Source organism: Lissotriton vulgaris, chromosome 1_1, assembly GCF_964263255.1.
Source record: "Lissotriton vulgaris chromosome 1_1, aLisVul1.2, whole genome shotgun sequence".
Lineage (NCBI taxonomy): Eukaryota > Metazoa > Chordata > Amphibia > Caudata > Salamandridae > Lissotriton > Lissotriton vulgaris.
In genome coordinates this window covers 1,815,647,581-1,815,668,376 of record NC_141685.1, presented here as the reverse complement: position 1 = coordinate 1,815,668,376, position 20,796 = coordinate 1,815,647,581, and the positions used below count along the sequence as shown (strand labels likewise).

The 20,796-nt window shown below is 44.0% G+C and overlaps 1 protein-coding gene across 1 annotated transcript in view; it reads right to left on the bottom strand.

Moving 5' to 3' along the window:
• LOC147751267 (putative tetratricopeptide repeat protein 41) overlaps positions 1 to 20,796 on the bottom strand; it is a 496,241-nt gene that overhangs the window by 253,388 nt on the left and 222,057 nt on the right. Inside the window, exon 6 of the mRNA XM_086919170.1 lies at positions 13,985 to 14,224. Within this exon, the coding sequence (XP_086775296.1) occupies positions 13,985 to 14,224 (240 nt within the window). The remainder of the gene's footprint in view (positions 1 to 13,984; positions 14,225 to 20,796) is intronic.

Below are 20,796 nucleotides of genomic sequence, written 5' to 3'. Positions count from 1 at the left end.
CAGCGGGTCAGACTCCCCCCTTTCCTCTTGGACCCCACACCTACCACCTGCGGAGTCCCCCAGGGCTCCTCCCTCAGCCCGACGCTCTTCAACGTCTACATGGCTCCACTTGCCCCCATCGTCAGAACCTACGGACTCAACATCGTGTCATACGCAGACGACACCCAGCTCTTCCTCTCCCTATCCAACAAGCCCAACACCGCCAGACGCAACTTTCGAGAAGGCATGGAAGCCGTTGCCAAATGGATGAAAAACAGCTGCCTACAACTAAACACCAACAAAACAGAAGTACTCATCATGGGCCCAAACCCCGACGCCTGGAGCGACACCTTGTGGTCCACCGCCCTCGGAAACCCGCCAACACCCACAGACCACGCACGCAACCTGGGAATCATCCTGGACTCCGAGCTCAAAATGGACCGCCAGATCAAGTCTGTCTCATCTTCCTGCTTCCACACCCTCCGCCTCCTTCGTAAGACCTTCAAATGGATCCCCCTCGAACACCGAAAGACAGTCACTCACGCCCTGGTCACCAGCAGACTCGACTACGGCAACGCACTCTACACCAGAATAAACAAAAACCTCATCCGTAAGCTACAGAACATCCAGAACGCCGTCGCAAGACTGGTCCTCAACCTGCCAAAACACTGCCACATCTCCCAGCACCTGCGCACACTCCACTGGCTCCCCGTCGAGGCGAGAATCACCTTTAAGATGCTCACCCACGCACACAAGGCCCTCCACGGCACCGGACCAACATACCTGAACAGCCGATTCAAATTCTACGCACCCCAAAGGACCGTACGATCAGCCCAGCTTTCCTACGCCGTGGTCCCTCGCACCAGAAAGACCAGATCGGGAAGCCGTTCCTTCTCCTTCCTCCGGCCAAAGCATGGAACGCCCTTCCGCTCCACCTCAGACAGACAACACCGCTCCCCATCTTCGCAAGAAACCTCAAAACCTGGCTCTTCGACAGACCCCCTCCTCGATGGAATGGAACCTGCACCCCCCTTCCCCCCCACCCCTAGCGCCTTGAGACCCTCACGGGTGAGTAGTCGCGCTTTACCAAACTCCTGATTGATTGATTGAACATTACCATAAAACGGGCTTGATGATTTACACTGACCATAATTATGAGCACACCTGTGTAACCAAGAAATTTACCTCAATTTCAATATCAATATTAGACCGGTAACTCGGGTAACACAACATTACAAAATGCTGCATTTTGCAGCTGAAATTGCTTGTAACAATTTTACCACTTCTCTATGAAAAACCTAAGAATTCTGGTGTCAAATGCCCTAATTCAAGAATTGATTTTTCTAACTAAATCATATGGGACGCACCTAAAAGGTGTTTTACCAAAATATTGAATTGAAAATATTGTCTTACCATAATATCATTGTCTTGATATTGTGATATCGAAAATATTGTCATCTAGTATATCGTAGGTAAGAATATATTTTTTAGTACTGTATTTAATAGTGTTGTAAAAAAATTAATTGCTTATAGTATAGAAGTAAGTCATAATTTTGGGATGTTTCTTTTGTAGGGATTTGAGGTGGGTACTTTTGGAAAATGTCTTAACATTTTTTTTGTATTGATTACTGATATTTTTTAGTATGTCAATGTATTTTTTGTTAGTTTTGTTGTTCTGTTTTTAATGCAGGTTGTAGGGTTAATAGGGGATTTTCTTTTGTCAATTGTTCAAACTATATTTGTAAACTTAATGTTAGTTTCCTTATATTTTATTTTCAACACTTTCGTCAATGTAGCTTAGATTGGAATTGGAATAGTAAATATATCCACTTAACGTCAAAATTTTGCCTAAAGTAGGTTGGGGGGTTATTCAGACTTTGGTACGAGAGAGTACTAGGTTGCAATGGCAACAGAGAATACCCTTTCCAACCAACCGAAGCTCCTACCAAATGAGGTTTGACCATTTGCCTCCCTGCCTGATTTAGAGTGGGTGGTTGAATGGTCTGTTTGTACTATCCCTTACTGCCATAAAAAACCTGTCTGGAAGGGACTAAAAAACGGTTGAATGACCCCCACACCATAGGAGAAAATTCCCATGGTGTGAGAGTCATTAGTTTTAGTTTTTTTCAAAAACAATACCCTGTTTTGAGATTTTGTTAAAGTTAAAAGTTCTTTCTGATTGACTGTAGGCTGACACCACCCTACACTATTTGCCCCACTCTACACTACACCCTGTATTAAAACTAGAATTGGCAAAGCCATGCAAGACCTATTGGGTTTGACAGTGGCTTTTAGGTATGTTGTACAGCAGTGTAGTCTCTGTGCAGCATGGCTAAAAGTTGGGAACAAATAGCTATATAATGTGGACAGCAGTGCCATAGTGTTTTCTTTTTGGTGAGAAGGCGTGGGGCAAGCCACAACAGAAGCCGGGAGGACAGGGCAAGCAATGATGGGGAGGAGGGGATTGCATCATAGTGCTTTTTTCTGGTCGGTGGGTCAAGAAACAATGAGGACAAAGAGGAAGGTAAAAGCAACAATGAAAGGGGCGAGGGACTTCAGGACAAGCAATAACGGGGAAAAACTAAACAAAAAAGAGCTATGACGGGCCAGCGCTGTCTGCATCATACCGTTTCTTTCTCGTATGAGATAACGGGAGGTCGTGCAAACAACAATACTGTGGCATGTACCAGACAATGGGGCAAGCGACAGACAATGGGGTAAACAACAGAAATGGGGAATGCAAACAACAATGGGCGAGCAACAAACAGAGGGGCAAGCAACAATGTGGAGCGAGACGGGTGAACCGGCCTGCAACCACATGCACTATTGCATCTAAAAGGAAAAAAGTACCTACGAAGTCCAACAAGCAGTGGAAGGGCACCCTGGGCAAGGAGCAGTACTTGAGCTATGCTCCAGAGGAAGGAGAAGCACACAAAGAGGTAGCGAAGCCATCATACTCTAATCAAGGAGAAGCAAGAACATGAGAGTGATGAAGAAGCCAACCATTGGTAAGCAATGGGCAGGCTCCATGCCCCCTGTACATACACAAAATGTCACGCAAGCAACAGAGCATGCACAGTCTCAGGCAAGACCTAAAAAAGAACAAAACTACCAACAACTTAGAAAAGAATGATCGATACCCAAACTAAAACATAAAGTACAAATACAAACCAAAGAAATGTACAAACTACTACAATGTAAAGTGCAAGTAATTGCTAACAACCAGTGCCTACCATACCTAAAATCCATAGCAGGAACACTAATCTAAAAAAATCCAAATATTCAAACTAAATCTCATATCACACTGTAGACAACAATTACCTACCAAACTAATTTATAAATGGTATTTTAATAAGTTTCACTCAGCAGACAAAAAAATATATTTTAATATCTACTCATACTGAAAAGTAATAACTAAAATAAATATGAATAAAAAAAATTAATATATAATAAACCGCACAAATGGCACCTCTTAACCTCTTCCGTCCGACGTCACGGTGGGCTTATGCTGACGACGGCCAAGGGCCGTCTGAATCCCACCCATTTAATAAAACCCTGCACAGCACGAAAATTCGCGCAGCGCGGAAGGGGTTAAAGACACACCTAATACCAATTACCAAAAACAAATATAATAAATAACACATAACAAACCACTATAATAACAGAAACAACTTTAAAGCATTTCCCACCGATTAAAACTAATATAATAGGTAAGATCGCGAAGTAGTTTATAAACAAACATCTACAGAGCATAAAAAAATACATACACAAGGAAAATCATAAAACTCGCAAGTCAACCAAAATCCTGAAAATCAAGTAGTAAGAAAAAGGTCCAGGATAACCAAAAAATAAAGGAAATGGAATTTTCTATTTAAATTTTTTTTTTAAAAACCCTCGCCATGGGAGTGATCTCCAACGGGGAGGGGGGCATTAGATAGTTTTCAGTGCCACTTACTGCCAGGGTTTTCCTGATGGAAAGGGTATTGAAAACTGACCTAAATGTCCGCCCATTCAAATTAGGTGGGCAAACATAGAGATCAGTCTCCAGCCACCTTTACTCCATTGGACCATCTACGCCCTGGTTACAACAAAAATCCGCCCACATATAAATTGGGCAGGCTGACCATTATGGCAGTAAGAATACTCGGTTACCACTCTGACTGAGCATCCTTACCTCAAGTCTATAAAATCAGCCCAATAATTTGCCCTTGTGTGTTAGGTACTATAGTGATTCTATTAGGAGATTGCAGTGGTTTGCTATTTCAGTTACTGGGAAGTATGCTCAGGCAATTAAGTGTTTTTATTTCATCTGCAAATTGGGAGTATGTTGAGCACTCAACATACTCCCGCCCAATTACAACTTTTGGTACATTGGTAGGGGGCGGTATGCAACAGCCATGCTCCCGCTGTGCCAAATCCATGGCCGGGCCACCCACCAGACTGAGTTTCCTCCTGTCTGGCGGGGAGTTTCTTGGCTTTCACCGCGGTGATGCCTCAGAAAATGGGACCCAATGGCAACGCCAAAAACAGTTCCTGCATGGCATGGAGTCCATGCAGTGCAGAAAATGGGGCGCATGTATAGGGGGTGCACATGTTGTGCCCCCATGCATGCATCCACATGGTGTGAGGCACCAGGGGGCCCATTTCCTCTCCGACAGAGTTTACATGGCAGTGGAACCACCATGAAAACCATGGCAGAGAGGAAACTTGTAATATGATTGGCGGAACCGCGGCGGGTCCACCAAACATATCGCAGCCTCAAGGTCAGCACACAAAGTCGGACCACCCAACTCATATATGGGGCAGTCAAACCACTGGTGTGGCAGTAGCTCGACCGCTGGTGCTGCAGTGGTTTGATCGCAACCACTGCGCCACAACAAGTCTGGTGGTCCACGGACCGCCAGACTCGTAATTAGGGCCTTAGTCAAGGTCTTTTGAGGTATCTTCATATGCTCTTGTTAAAATGATAGTAACAACCCTATATAGCTGTACGTGGGTATATATTTAACATCTTATTTATATTTGCTTGTTCAAAGTCAATAAATATATTTTGGGGGATAATTAATTGTTCGCTTTGGATTTAATTCGAGTTAGTAGTCTGTGGTAGTCCGCACTTTGTTAGGTAAAAATGCATTTGCTAAACATATTTTTGTGTTGTGGTATTCACAGTGAATTTTGTAGATTTGTGTGAATGGTGGTGGAGGGCAGCATTTAAATTTACCATACATTATGCATGTGTTGCTTTGTGTTGATCTTAGCCAGTTGTTTTCTGTTGCATGAATCATTCTTTTGTCTGTCATTGATAGTGCTCTCGTACTTAAGGAAGGGTTCCTCATTGTGATGTATTTATAAATACTATTGGTGATATTTAAATCTTGGAATGTTTTAGGGGTAGCAGAGGTTTCAGTCGTTGCTTTACTAGTTCTGGCCATGAGTCTTTAAGTTTGGGACATTTGGTATGATTTTTTTTAAATAGTTCTTGCAGGTTCTTGTGTACTAGTGCTAGCTTCCCAGAGGTCTTGTAATACATTTCTGACTTTTATTTCTGTAACGTTTGGCAGGTGATTATTCTCTCTGACATTTTGTAGAATTTCGCTTTTATTCGTAGCCCTCCCATAGCATGCATTTGAATAATACTTTGTAAATTACCATTGCATAATTTCACTGCGTGTACTCTCTTGAACGTAAGTATATCCCTTGTGAGCCACTAATAGTTTTCCTTCCTGAGATTTGGTGTAAATGGTTCTTTTCTACATTATATCTACGGGTTTAGGAATTGTATGTTAACTATAGATTTGTATTAAGCATATTTTTAAGTAGCATTAATATTTAAATGTGTATTAAATTTTTTGTATTATGTGCTTACAGATTCGATGTTGTTTTATTTTGTAGAGATGTTTGTTGTGGTGTTCGTTTTGTTGGAAAGTTATGATATAGGTGCCTGATTGTGGCTGTTGAAAAAAACACAAAATATTGTTAGCATTAGAAGTTAGAATATTTATATTGTGTTTCTTTAGGCTTTAATTTATTTTATTTTTATTTTTAAACTATACAGTGTTTTGGTTTGTTTAATGCTAAGTGGTATTTACTTACTTCCTAAGTAATGTTTGTCGAGCTTAAAGTTTAGAAAGATGATATTCTTAATTTCTTCTTGTATTTTTTTAGATTTTCTTAATTACTGTTCACTATGTTACTGAAATATACATAAAAAATTATTTTTTGTTGTTGTGTTTTATAGAGCGCAAACTAGACCTGAGACATTGGGTATCAGAGCACTTTACAAGAGTACCAGTTTCGTTACAGATGGAAACATTCATATTTTTTGTTAGGGGGAGGGAGATTGAGTAATTTGCCCAAAATAACAGGAAATTGAGCGTTGTTGTCGAGACTCGAACCACGTTCCACAGGTAGGAGGTTGACCGCTCTAGCCGTAAGGCTACATCCTTGCCCCAAGTTACAAGGTTGACTGTTGGAGTAATTTAGTTGTTAATGTAATTAATATAGCTTACTTTTTCAAGTTGGCTTTCTTGTTGTCGTTTCTTCAGTGTAGAATCTGGAAGAGTATCCCTTTCATGAAGTGCAGCCGTTTTTGGTGTAAATGAATGCATATTTTTGTGTTTTTTTATAGTGGTTATTTGCATCAAATTATTTGTGTTAGGTCATTTCATTGCTTGTTTTGTTTGAAATTTAAAATTTTCAGGTTCAGTCCTTATTTAGTGGATGCTAATTAGTGTTTATGGGTTAATGTCAGCTATATTTTTTTTAAGTTATACATTTTAGAGTTTATTTACCTAAATTTCAGATTTTGGTAAATAATGATATCTAATAGTTGTTATGTGGGTTGGTTTAATTTTATATTTTAAAATGAATGTTGGTTTAATGTTATTTTTTGTTTAAGTAGTTTAATGTTACTTTGTTGTATTTTACATAATATTTAGAAATATATTTATTTTGTGTTTATATGATAAATACTTATTATTATTAAATATTTTAATATGTTATTTAATAGTTTATAGGATTTTAAATTTGTGGTTATTGCATTTTAATTATAGTTTTTTCTATTTATTGTTACTATATTTTGGTTGTAGATAATTATATTTTTTCTATTTGTGTAGTATTTCAAATATTGAACATGATCTTGATATTATGCATTTCTTTATTTTTGTTTTCAATATTTGAGTATTTTAGATATTTTACAGGTGATATTTTTGTAGTTGATATTTGTGTTTTTTTTACTTATGTATATCATCACAATATTTTTGGGTCAATATTTTTGGGCGTTCTTCCTGTATTTCAATATGGTTGTCATACAATATACACACAAAATCAGTGCACAACTACAGTTGATTCAGAATTCAGAAATTTGGTTGCTATTGGGCTCTTTGAAAAGGTTTGATACAGTGTTTTTCCCAATAGGAGGAAACTATATTGGCTACCAGTACATGATAGAATTATTTTTAAAGGTTTAATTATTGTCCACAAAGCCATCTACTCTAACACCACTTCCCCCTTATGAACAACAAATTATCTTTGTATCGTCCTACTAGACCTCTATGGTCCAACTGGCAGTTACTTTTCCAAATATATAGGGCCCGATTCACAAAGGCAATCTGAGACAAAAGTCTAACTTTACACTACATCACATCCCAAAAACATTTTCTCCTTTGCATCATGGCACATAGAGTCCGCAATATGCACTCTCCTCAGTGTTGAATGAATGAATGAATGAAAATTGCATTTGTATAGCGCTAAACTACCCGGAGGCCTCGCAGCGCTTGTGACTGATTGCTTAACGCGAGCTCAGGGTAGTTCAGCAGGTTTTAACATACAGGTGCGTTTTCAGAGCTTTCCTGAAGGACATGTGGTTACTGTTTCCTCGGAGAGATAGAGGGAGGGTGTTCCAGAGTTTTGCCACAGTGTGGGAGAAGGAGCGGCCTCCCCAGCGGGCGTTCTTGACTTTGATGGAAGTAGTCAGCTGGAGGGTGCAGGAACGAAGGGAGCGGGTCGGGACATAAGGAGTAGCCAAGGGATGTAGGATTGCGGGACCTGTACGATGAAAGGATTTGTGTAAAATACACATGGCCTTGAATTGTACTCTCGCCACTACTGGGAGCCAGTGAAGCTCCTTTAGGGCATTCCTCGCTGACTGCCAGCGGGGGAGGTTATAGAGTAGATGGGCCGCACTGTTTTGTGTGACTTGGAGCTTCTGGGTGACGGAAATCGGAGCTCCCATATAAAGAGCATTCCCGTAGTCCAGGCGGGAGAGTATAAGAACCTGGACCAAGACCCTCCTAGCCTGGAATGGGAGCAGAGGGAGCACCTTCCGCAACAATCTCATAAGCCAGAAGCAGGTGGCGGCGGTCTTAGTAGCTTGGACCAATAAGTCCAAAGCTTTGTCGAGCCAGATCCCGAGGCTCTTTATTTGGGACTTAGGAACGGGGGGCGGGCCCAGACATGGTGGCCAGATGGATGCAAGGGCGGAGTGTTGATTGTAATGTTACACCAAACTTTGGTGTAACACTACAGTCAACACTGTGGGAAGCGCAAACTGTGGACTGCATGTACCTCGATGCAAAGCTGAAAACTTTTCGGGGGTTTTTGTGATGCAGTGTCTGGCCACACCCTTTTCCCGACCCAAACTGATTTTCCTGACCTCCTCTACCATTTATCTTACATCCCTGATGTTACTTATTGTAAAAATTGCATTCTGGCTCATTGATTACACTTCATCTTGCCTGAGCCGGAGATTCCGCCCCGAGTCAGAGACCAGGGTTTTGAGCCAGAGAGTACGGCTTGAGCCAGAGATTCTGGCCCGACTGCGGACGTAAAGATACAGCTTGTAAATTACCTCTGTGAAATATCAAAACTTGATAAGTTAGACTTTTGTCTCAGATTGGACCCATGAAGTTTGTACTTCTGTCTCAGGAAGTTGGACATTCTCATTGGTGGCTGTGGAATTTTCTGCCTGTGCAACCAGAAACAATCTTCTCTGTTGTTCTTTAGTAAATCTCTAACACCGCACGTCTTCCACAATACAGAAACACAGTATCTTGTTGTTTTCTTATATCATACTATTCCCAACCTTTGCTAAATGGTTTGATTGTACGAGATTTAAAGAATTTTGGAAGCATATTGATCCAAATACTGTGAACTCTGTTCTGGAATACTTAGTTGTGAAAGCTCGCTGCCTTCAGGAAACAAAACTAAAGAGAAGCCTCTTCAAAGTGGCCTTCATATCCAAAAACGAATGCACTGAACTACCTTCCCTTCCTAGAAGGTGCAGGGTCCTGTTGAGTGTTGTTCATCCTCCACTGAAATTTAGATCTGAAATTCTTTGAAATCTTCATCCTTGTGCTACTTCAGACTTTTAGTTTCTAAGAAAGTGATTGATTTTTCACAAAACAACTGTCTTCTAGATTCTAATCGGTCAAAGTGGCTGCCATTCACAAGCCATCACTTTATGAATCAATTAAATAAACAACTAATATTCACATCAGTAGAAAAATGATAAATAAATGTTGCAAGGTGCTTTAAATCGAGTATAGTACCCATTTTTCCATCAAAGTAGAAATGAAAAGTGGTCCTTAGGTCCATCACTAAATTTATAGTCAAACCAAGAGCAGAAATAAATAGTTAGATCACGGATATAAGATGGACTGGACAGTTATCCTCAAAGGGAACGCATCTAGATAACAAGTTGCATGATCAACTATCACCTTGATATGCCTGCCATCTTAAGCAACATCTCACAATCTAAATTGCATGACCTTCATCTCTAACCACCTTTCATAGAATTTCTCATACTGTTGTGGGCTAACAAGCAGGGTCTCTCAGTCAAATGTCAATTCTTCAGGACAGCAGTCACAGAATTATCTTGAGGCATTGCCACTGGGATGAGAACCAAGAGCTCCCCTGTCTATGGACTCAAGAATTCAACTCATCTATGTTGCGAGGCAGGACGCCATTGGAGTTGGGCTCTGCCCCTTTAAAAGAGGCTTCTCCTTTGGGCAGGGTGCATGGCCATCGGACGGAGCCGACAGCAACGAGGAAGAAAACCCCGGGCTGGAAGAGGACTGGACTGTCAATGAAGAGGATAACTGGACGCTTTTGAGGGAAAAAGCAGTAACCACCATTGAAGAGAAAAGCGGTGTTGGAGAACGTGGTACTGAGACCAACCTTGTCTTGCCAGCAGAGGCAGAGGTGAAGAGGACCGAAGCAAATGAGTAAAGGCACCCCTGGTCGAACTAAAGTGGCAGCCATGCTACAGGAGGGGTGTGGCTTCTGTAGGTGAGTAGCCATATGCAGGCATGGGATGGGGGAGAAAAAAAAACGGGAGAAAAGTCACCTTACAGCAATCAGGAGGAGGATGGCGAGAGCACAGTTTTTTTTAACTGTCATAATTAAACCACCCAAATGGGATTTAAGGCACCTGTATGCATGTTTTCCTGATCACGGCAAGCATCACACAATAGCTTCGGGCTTATTTCACTAAACTGGGGTGGGGGTCACCCTGAAGAGTACCTATGAGCACGGAGTGAGGTGTTAACTCTCCAAGGTCACTCACTATATGGTCACGATAAACCAGGTGGTGAAGCTTATAAGGACCTAGCAAGTCTAAAAGGGGAACCAAGTAGTTACTTACCTGCCATTTATATCCTTTCTACCAAGGGGAAGCTGGCGGAATCAAGACAACGACCAGGCTGAAGTCTACCAACCCCAAAGAAAAGCTGGGGCATCAACTCGCTCCCTTCTTGTCTCTGGTTACAATAAAAACAAACTGACGTAGAACTGAAAAAGCTCTGGTCTATGTTTTTCGCTGGGGATGACCCTCTATAATCCAAAAACATCACAGGCAAGTTTACTCGCATGCCTGTAACAATGGAATTGGCAAGGCCTCCTACAGATAATCCTTCCAACCCTCTCAAGGAACTGAGGGTAATGAGAACCCCATATATTCACAAGTCCTGAGTAGGACAAACTATTTCTACTTTTGAGATTTTGGCCTATTCAAAGAGGAACCGTGTAGGGTTAATTGTTTCCTTTCATGTGTGCAATAGTAATGCAGCTCCTAGTTTGATTGATGCAGTGAAAACTCAAAACTCATAGATTAAAGTATATGTATCACAAAGTTGTCGCTCACTACATTACGGTTTGTTTATGGCATCTTATTATGTTCCAAGGAGCATCTGTAAGTACAGCTGATGTCTTAGAATGTATGATATAATTTAGAGTGCCTTTAGGATTGTGAATCTGTGTTTCTAATTCTGTGTTAAGTGAGTGAAGGGCTGTCAGGTGGAAAACTGCAATTGGTCTAAATACTTCTAGAAACATATGCTTTCTGATATTGATAAGGTGCGCAAACTAAGGATCTCATTACGATAACGGGAGGTCGGACCGCCACCTGCTATCACATTGGTCAGGAGATCGACCAACAAGCAGGCGGTGGTCCAACCGCCCAATTAGGATGAGACTGCCGGTCTGGGGGTCGGAAAAGTGCTGTTTTACATTGCAGCTTGTGCTAGGGCACAGGAAAGAGGCCACAGCACAAGTTGCAGCGTGAAAGAGCACTTTGTGCACATCCAGGAACCTTGTGCCAGGCACCATAAGGTGCCTGGAACACAGTGCATGAATGTGCGTTGGGGCACTACATGTGCCACAGGGCCACTGTACAATGGCCAATGGGGGAAGGGGTCCCGTTTGGGCCCCCAAAGTCCATTTCCGACAACCTTTTCATGAGGGTCGGGCCACCATGAAAATTCTGTCAGAAAAGGACATTGTAATCCCTACGGCTTTGCTTGCGCAGGCACTGACTCCATGTTAGGGATACGATTACCACCTCCACCTCGATGGGATCCTAGATCCTGTCGGAAGTGGAGATCTTTCCCTTGAAAGGTGACAGTCCGACCACATGCATCAAAATTCGGCGGTGAGACAAATGCTTTGTCGGCAGTGGAACCGCTACCGACGTACTGTCGGTGGCGGTCCCACCACTTGCATAATAAGGTCCTAAATGTGAATGCCTTGGATGAAACTTTAAAGTACTTTTCGGTTGTTCTTGAGAGGCAGGCTAATAATCCTTAAAATTATACTTAATATAGCATATGGTAACACTTGAGTCAAGGTTGAAAAGGGTAGCCTTCCTATACTAATACCTGAGTAAAGGTTCCAAAGGTTAAATGCAGGTGATTAAGCTTTAGGAATGGCTGCTACACTAGAATTGCTTTAAAAGCCATATTAAAAAGATGGGCCAGGTGCTCTCGATTTCAGCGAGTAATTCTATTTAGCACAGTTGCACCATTCGGTACAAGGCCTAGTTGGTGAAGAGGACTTGCTAGTGGGTGATTTACTCACAAAAATGGTACACAATCAAAAGGAGTGGCCCACACAGGTAAGAGCGGTGGGGCGGGATGGGGGGTAGTTCACAGACGAGGAGGAGGTAAAGATAAGTAAAAAAATAAATAAATAAGCAACGACCTTGTGCTCGGCAACAGGTACTTGTTTTTTATTTTTTTATTTAACTGTCGACTCCCCCCCACGCTGTCCCATCGCTCTTACCTGCACAGGCCGCAGCTGACAATCAGATTACCAAATATAAAATAGAGAAGAACTTTATTTGGAGCACAGCTATGACAAAGTTATTGCAGGCAGTCCCCGCCCTACTCCTCATGGAGAGGCATATGAGGCTGTCAGATGTAACAGCAGTGGGGATTATTATTGCTTGGTAGCACAAGAAAGGTACAAAGTTCCCCAGAGAAGGTGACAAAGGAAGAGCAAGAGTGTGGAGCATGGAAGATGAAGAAAAAGAAGGGGAAATTCCCTTATGGGAACTAAAACCCTCACACACCTAGCAAGCTAGATGTCATGCTTCATCATATGCTCTGTCCTGACCAGACGGTGGGGGTAGGCGTTAGCGGCACTGACCGCACGCTATTCGGTTACCTGAGCTATACGTGCAGGTCCCACTGGAGCAGTCTGCGGGGCACCTTAGGATCTCTTTTAGGGTCACCTCAGTTCAGCAGGACCTATTTGCCTGCCCTTGTACGACCTCATGAAATAAGGTTGTATAAACACCCCTTTTTAGATTTTCACTGTGTAGTACGTAACACGAAGGTCCTGACGAATTGCCATTCTGGCAAGAAACATGTTGACCTGATCAGGGGGTTGTGGGTATCTTGCTTTGTACTACATAAGCATATATCTTCCCTCCCACCATTTTAATCAAGGGCGTCAGCCACGCCAATAAAGCTTATTGTGGACTGACCCACCTTTTTTAATTCACCACTCTCCCACGACTACACTTTTCCCGACCCTCTTACTCACATGCACCATATGGCTGGAACAAAAGATCTCCGATAAAGAGCCCTTTTACGGGTGCCCGTCAGACATTGCAGCGCCAGTCTGACGAGGAGCAGAACCCATATGATGAAGCATGACATCTAGCTTGCTAGGTGTGTGAGGGTTTTAGTTCCAATAAGGGAATTTCCCCTTCTTTTTCTTCATCTTCCACGCTCCACAATCTTGCTCTTCCTTTGTCACCTTCTCTGGGGAACTTTGTACCTTTCTTGTGCTACCAGTCTCTCAGACACGTACACTGGACCCCGTTAAATATCGTCCACCAACGGTTCCCCCCCCCCTGTTGTTGATATAGATTCTTATTGCTTGCCAAAATATTTTTGCATCATTGGTTGCCATTTTTCTAATGTGAAGATGGATCTGCACAGAAGGAGATGCCAGGACACTATCATTAGTTCAATATCAAAGTACAACAATATGAATGTATCACAAGCAGAAAGCACCTTACCTCAGCTTCCCTGACCAGCTACCAATTCCGACACTTTATTACATACACAGCATTCACTCAGAAGTACACAAGGATACAGAAGAAAAGAACATAGCATAGCTTTGGACACATGAAGTGTTGACTGCATAGACTTCATGAGGCTGATATTTTCCATGACGTGCTTATTCATTCTATGAACAAGTATTAAATGAAGTCAGTCCTTACCTAGTAATCTGCTCTCAACAGTATCCCGTATTGACCAATGACTGAAGTGCAGCAGACCATCAGGTTTCTCCTGGATCCATTTGAAGGTAGCAGAACGAAACGCAGCCCAATGGATGGGGGTTATTTCATATCCATTTCTATACCCAAGGGCATTCATCAAGTAGAATATTTCAGATTCTGCAAGCCCATAGTGAGAGATGCTCAGCAAACATAAGAGATCCACCACCCAGCCCTTCATTCCTATCAAACAAAAAGTTAAAGGTGATTCAAACGATAAGTGGAGCAGCCCATAGTATAACAATACTTCTGAATTAGACATGTTTTGATCCATTTTACAGGTTACCGGATCGGATAACCATTTTTACTCAGCTTATACTCTCTTGTCATTCAAGGAGTTACATATTGGATAGATTTACTACAATACATTTGTTCAAATCGAAATGAAAAACGAAATCAATGTTATAAATATATCATATAAGCACTTGGAATAATGGATCAACAGACATCCAGTATTGTCTTTCCATACAGCCTTCAACAAAGGTGGAACTGAAAAATATTTTACTGAAAGTGATGTTGGCATGGTTTAGTCTCAGAAGCCACCCCAGGATCGTACAAGTAATTTTACTGAGAATGTTGAGGAGTACAGTAGAGCCTGATAAACTGAAGCTGGAAAAAAGGACAGTATAAATACCAATATGATATAACCTTACTTCTAATTCAGAAAACAACGGTCCTGAGCAGACAATACATTTCAGAAACAATTGAATATAGACCATGTTGGGTACTATATAGATCCAATGTCCAGCCAGACAAGGAGTTGTATTCACAAAATATTTGAAAATAGAGTTTAAAGATGAACAAAACAAACATTTACAGTCGGGCACAGTCCAAATAGTGACCACAACAATGGACATTTTGTGGCCCCTACTATTTGGCTAAAACTAGCTGTACTGTTCTTTTGAATGCAAGTTGCCACAGCTCTAAGTCTTTGCCTGTAATTATGTCTGTCTAAATTGTGTAACTGTCATTTTGATCCCACGCACTTCACTTTGGATGTAGGGTGCAGGACTGTGCCCCACTGTAAATGTTTGTTTCGTTCATCTTTAAACTCTATTTTCAAATATTGTGTGAATAAAACTCCTTGTCCGGCTGGACATTGGATCTATATAGTACCTAACATGGTCTATATTCAATTGTTTCTGAAATGTATTGTCTGCTCAGGACCGTTGTTTTCTGAATTATAATTGATAACCATGGTCCTTAGCTACTTTTCGGGTTTCCTTGTTTGTAAACTAAAAAATAACCTTACTTCTAACATGTCTTTCTGATGCATCACAACCGCAAGTTCGCTAATGCAATGCTAATTTCGCTAAGGTTCTTGATCCATAATCACCAGGAAGCCCATAACTACTTATCTTATGCGAGGCAGGAGCCTCAGCCCCTGCATCTATTCAAAAGCAATGTATTGCAGACAGGGAGCCAAGACCCAGCCTTCATTTAAAGCTCAGCCTTCAACTTGGAATTGTTAGCAGCTGATGTGTGAGCACTGTATGGACTGGGGAACATGGTATTCCATAGGTAGGATCGAAAAGGGCGCAATCATGGCATTAAAGGGACAACCACTGTGCAGGTGCCTTCTTGAAATGGGAATGCCGGTATTCCTTGGTAGCTGGCAGTCTCGGTGAAAGCCACCCATGCAGAGAGCCTCATCTGATGTTTCCCTCCCCTGCGTACTGTTGCTGGAGGTCTCCTTTCTTATAACAGCCATACCAAGAGGGTACTACAGTGGCCAGTCTGAGAGGATGCAGCATTCACATAACTTTAGAGGACTTGGACAGGGTATTTTCTGTTGTAATTATTCTTTTCGACCCAGCATGCCCCGTCATTGAGCCGCTACTGCTACCCCCTACACCTCTCTATCCAGGTAGGTGTTTGAGGTCCTCCTCCACCCTTAGGCTCCTGCCTGCGCCTCATCCCTGGTGGTCCAGTGGGAGAGCCTTGATCCTCTGCTCGTCCACACGGTTGCCTTCTCTGTCTGACTTTCTTTTTATCTGTCTACTGTGTTACTGTACATGTGCCAGTCTTTTGTTTGTTTTCACTGTTATTGTTATTGTGCCTATGTTTCTGGTCTTTTGTATTTGTGCCTTTAGCTGTCCTCCGTTCCCTCTTCGCCTGTTTGTGCTGCCCTTTTTCCCGCAGCTGCTGCCCCTGAGGACCCTTCCCCTGCTGGTTCCAGCTCCTGCCCCCTAGCTGCATTTTCCTCCCCATTCCCTATTTAATGAGGCCGCTGCGCAGCCGTGCAGTGGGCACACCATTGGCGTGCCCAAGGCAAGCCCATCTGCGCCCGTCCGCGACCTGTGCCAGGGACCCTGGTTCTCTGACCACCTACCGCTACAACACAGCTGCCCTTCACGTGCTCAACCCTGGAAGGAACAACAACTGCCAGTTGTCGACACTTAACACCACCCCGGCCAGTTTTCCTGCTGACACTGCTGATAATCCTTCGCCAACCTCTGCACTCCCATGGCTGCCACCCTCCCACCGGACAGCAGCACTCCCGAAGCCCTGGGGTGCATCCTCCTCAACGTGCGCTCCCTGCACAGACATGCAGTGGAAATCTTGGACATCCTCGACACCCTCTCGCCTGACGTCGCCTTCTTCACTGAAACCTGGACCAACCCCACATTCGCCACAACATCGCCACTGCAATCCCTGACGGATACAAGATCCAGAGGAAGGACCAGCACAACCACCCAGGAGGAGGACTCGCCATTGCACACAAGAACTCCCTCTGACTCACCATCTCTAGCACGAAAAACTCGACGTCCCCCAAGGAACACCTCCATTTCCTGATCCAGACTAGCCCAAGGACAACCCTATGCAGCACCCTCACCTACAGACCTCTCAGACCTCAAACCGTGTTCACCACTACAATCGCCGACCTCATCGCTCCCCACAGCATCACCTCCATAGATCACATACTGCTTTGAGACCTCAACTTCTACCTTGACAACCTCAGTGACCCCAACTCCACTGCCCTCCTGGACAACCTCGCCAACATCAGACTGAAAAAGCTCTTCACCACCACCACCCACAAGGCAGGATACACCCTCAACCCCATCTTCTACGGAGGTAACATCCACTTCGGCCACACCACACAAAACCCCCCGAGGACAGACCACCACTGCATACACTTCTCTTTCAACAAAGCCACCGCTCACAAACCTACACCACACCCTCCATGAAGGAATTGGAGCGAGATCACAGAGGAGCACCTCAACTGCACCCTCAGCCACAATCCGCTTCCCACCTCGACCGACGCCAACTCTGCAGCCAAAGAACTTCACAGATGGATCACCAACTTCGCAGACAAGCTTGCCCCCTCAGCAACGCCAACAGACAGCGCCTCATGAAGGCCACTGACCTCCAAGAATCCAGACGCACCTGCAGATGTCTCGAGAAGCTATGGAGGAGCAGCAAAACCAAGGAAGATCAAACCACCTACACCAAACCGCCATGACAGAATACCACCAACTCATCAGATCCACCGAAAGGACGTTCATCCAGAACCAAATCCTCGCTAACTCCAGCAACTCAAGGAACTCTTCAGCATCATTCAATAATTCACCAAGCCCCCCCAGCAAAGCCACAGACGTCACACCCTCCCACGACCTCTGCAACAAACTCGGCTCCTACCTCCAGCTGAAAATCAAGACCCTCTACGACAACTTCAACGAACAGACTCCAGACACCGAACCCACTTCTTCCCCCAGCAACGACAGCCAACCTACCATCTCCGTAAGGACCCCGGTCACTTATAAAGACACCACTACAACCAGTAAAAGCATTCACTCAGTAGCCCCCACGGACCCCTGCCCTCCACACATTTTCCACAGAGCCTCCGCCCCCATAGCACCTGAGCTGTGTCGCACCATCAATGCCACCTTCCAATCCAAAAGCTGCTAGTGGGCTTGCAGCACTGGTTGTGCCACCCACAGAAGCAGCCTCTAAAAGTGTGTCTAAGGCCTGCCATTGCAGAGCCTGTGTGCAGTCTGGTACTAACATATAGAAAGGGGAGTTAGAGGATAGTCAGCTAGGTTCGTCCTCCAAACAGTAAGTCAAACAAAGGTTCCTGTTTCCAGATACCCAAGAGCCTAGCTCAAAGAAGTAGTACAGTCAGCACACACTGGGGTTGACCGTGAGACATATGTTAATGTGTGTAAAAAGGGAGAATTGCTCCTTTTTTAGGTGTCCCCTCACTCACCGGGGTTGCCCCACGGTGACATGCTTCATCATTGGGGCCATCCCAGTCCTCTACGGGCTGGGGCGTGCTACGACTTGCGGAGTTACGTAGGAGCACTTTTAAGGACTATGTGTGGTGCATGTGTTATTGTGGGGAGTGGACTATGTGTTGTAAGATAAAAATACCTGCCCAGTAGGTTTTCAATAAACTTTATTCTGGCCTCTAGGTGGTAATATTAAAAACGGGGTGGGGAGATAGGCTACCCTAAACTCAATGTGTTCAGATGTTCCTATCAACTCCTATAGTCGACATGTTTCGTGCATACCCCAAGCACTTCTTCGGGACTACACAGGGACCAGCCCTGTGTTCGCCACTCCTTAACTCTCCAATTAGAATTTATCAGAATTACTTTTTAAATGCAGCAAACTATATTAAGTTCATGCAAACAATACCTACGTATTTTGTTTCCAGAAAACACGTGGTTCTTTTCAAGAGACCTAACTGGGCCCCATGGAGTCGGAGGGGTATCGATATCCTAGCAACTTTGTGCACCGGATACCGCCCGCATTCAGGCACCTACTTGTGTCCCTCCGGTGTTTGACGTGCAGTCTGGTACTGCCATACTGACCGGGCAAGTGCACCTACTTGCCAGTCCCTAAACCTTCCCTTTTCTTCATATCAGACACCCCTATTGTAGGCCCAAGGACAGGGTGCATTGTAAGTATAAGGAAGGACATGCCCTGGTGTGTGTGGCATGTCCTAATAGTGAATTACAGCCATTTTTGTTCCATTCTGTTCTCCATAGGCCAGAATGGGCAGTTAGATTATTACATCTTATAATCCTAACTGACTCAGAGAACATGGTAGAAATTCGAGTTTAGTACGCCTGAACTCAGAATGATAAAATACATCTTTTAGTGAAGTTGATTTTAACATTCTGTGTTTGAAAATACCACTTTTAGAATGTAGGTATTTTCTTGCCTAACTATCCAAGCCTGCCTCTGCTAGGTTGTGTATTCCTTGTCTGGAGTTTGAGTGACAGGGCTGGGGGATTCCAGGGCATCCAGGAGACAGGATTAGTCAGCCCAGTGGTGAATAGAGAGATCTGCATCTAGATGGCTGGGAGGAGTTGCACCTGGGACCTGAATAGGGCTCTGCCTGCCTTCCACAAGGCCGGCTCCAACTCCTGTGGGGCGTCTGATGTTTCTGCCCTGTACTGTGAAAGGAAAGAAGGAGTCATGTAAACAGAGTGCTCCAGAACTGGTTTGGACTAGGCAAAGTCCCCTCTGCCTTCAGAGGGCAAAGTATTTTGGGGTATACATTTTGGGACCCTGATCCCAAGAAATTAGATCCCCTTTGTACAACTAGAAGAAACTTTTGCTGAGGAGAGGAACCTGAAGAAACTGAGGAGAGACCATCCCTAAGCTGAAGTGCTGCTTGGGCGATTGGCCTGCAGTGTTTGCCTGACTGCCAAAGAAAGGAGAAAGCAACTTTGTGTACTTTCATTATCTTGTAAGGATCTCCAAAGGCTTGGAACAGAGCTTGCCTCAGGGACAACAGACTTCAACCGCAGCTCCCCAGAGTTCCTTGGGAAGTGCCTGCTGCTGTTTTGGGCCTTCTGAGGGACTGCGTGCCGCAAGGAGCTAGAAGGGTGACTCAAGAGGAATAAGTGTGTCGCTGTCGCTGCCGTCGCATCGTGGATGTTGCCGCTGTAGCTGTCGTATTGCACCACATCGAGAGAAGCATCTCGCAACGAAGAGGAAGCGTGTTGCGGTCGCTACTGCTGCCGTCGCATCTTGAATGTCGCCGCTGTAGCTGTCGTATTGCACCACATCGAGAGAAGCATCTCACAACGAAGTAGAAGCGTGTCGCCGTCGCTGCTGCTGCTGTCGCATCTTGGATGTCGCCGCTGTCGCTTTCGTATTGCACCGCATCAAGAAAAGCGCCTCGCATCCACGGAGAAGCGTGCCGCCACTGGAGCTGCTGTCGTCGCATCTTGGATGTTGCCGCTGTAGTTGTCGCATTGTGCGGAAGTGTCTCGTAACATCGTAGAAGAGTGCCGCAACTGAAGCTGTTATCGTCACATCGCGGAACAATGGTGTGACCCCTGTAGCTGACGCATCGAATCCAGACTTCTCACATCATCGGAGAAGCGTGCCGCATCTGAAAGATCTTCATGTCTTTATTTCTTTGCACCGGAACATCGCCCCATTTCCATTGCTGCAACACTTTTGTTGTGGAAGCATAACGCATGTAAGGTCCATTAACTCAAAGTGTCGCATTTTAAGAACTGAACAGAACTAAGCTAAAACTACTATTTTAAGTACAGTAATGTGGATTTTTGTCGTTTGTGGTCTTGTGATAAGTCTATATAAAGCATTCTTATTTTTGATATAAAACCTGTGTGGTGTCCATCTGTAATGTTGTCACTTGATTACTGCATATGGTCACAAATGCTTTACACGCTGCCTCTGATATAAGCCTGTCTGCTCGTGCCAAGCTACCAAGGGGGTGAGCAGGGGTATTTTAGGAGTGTGCCCCTTACCCTGACTAGAGGCAAGGGTCTCTA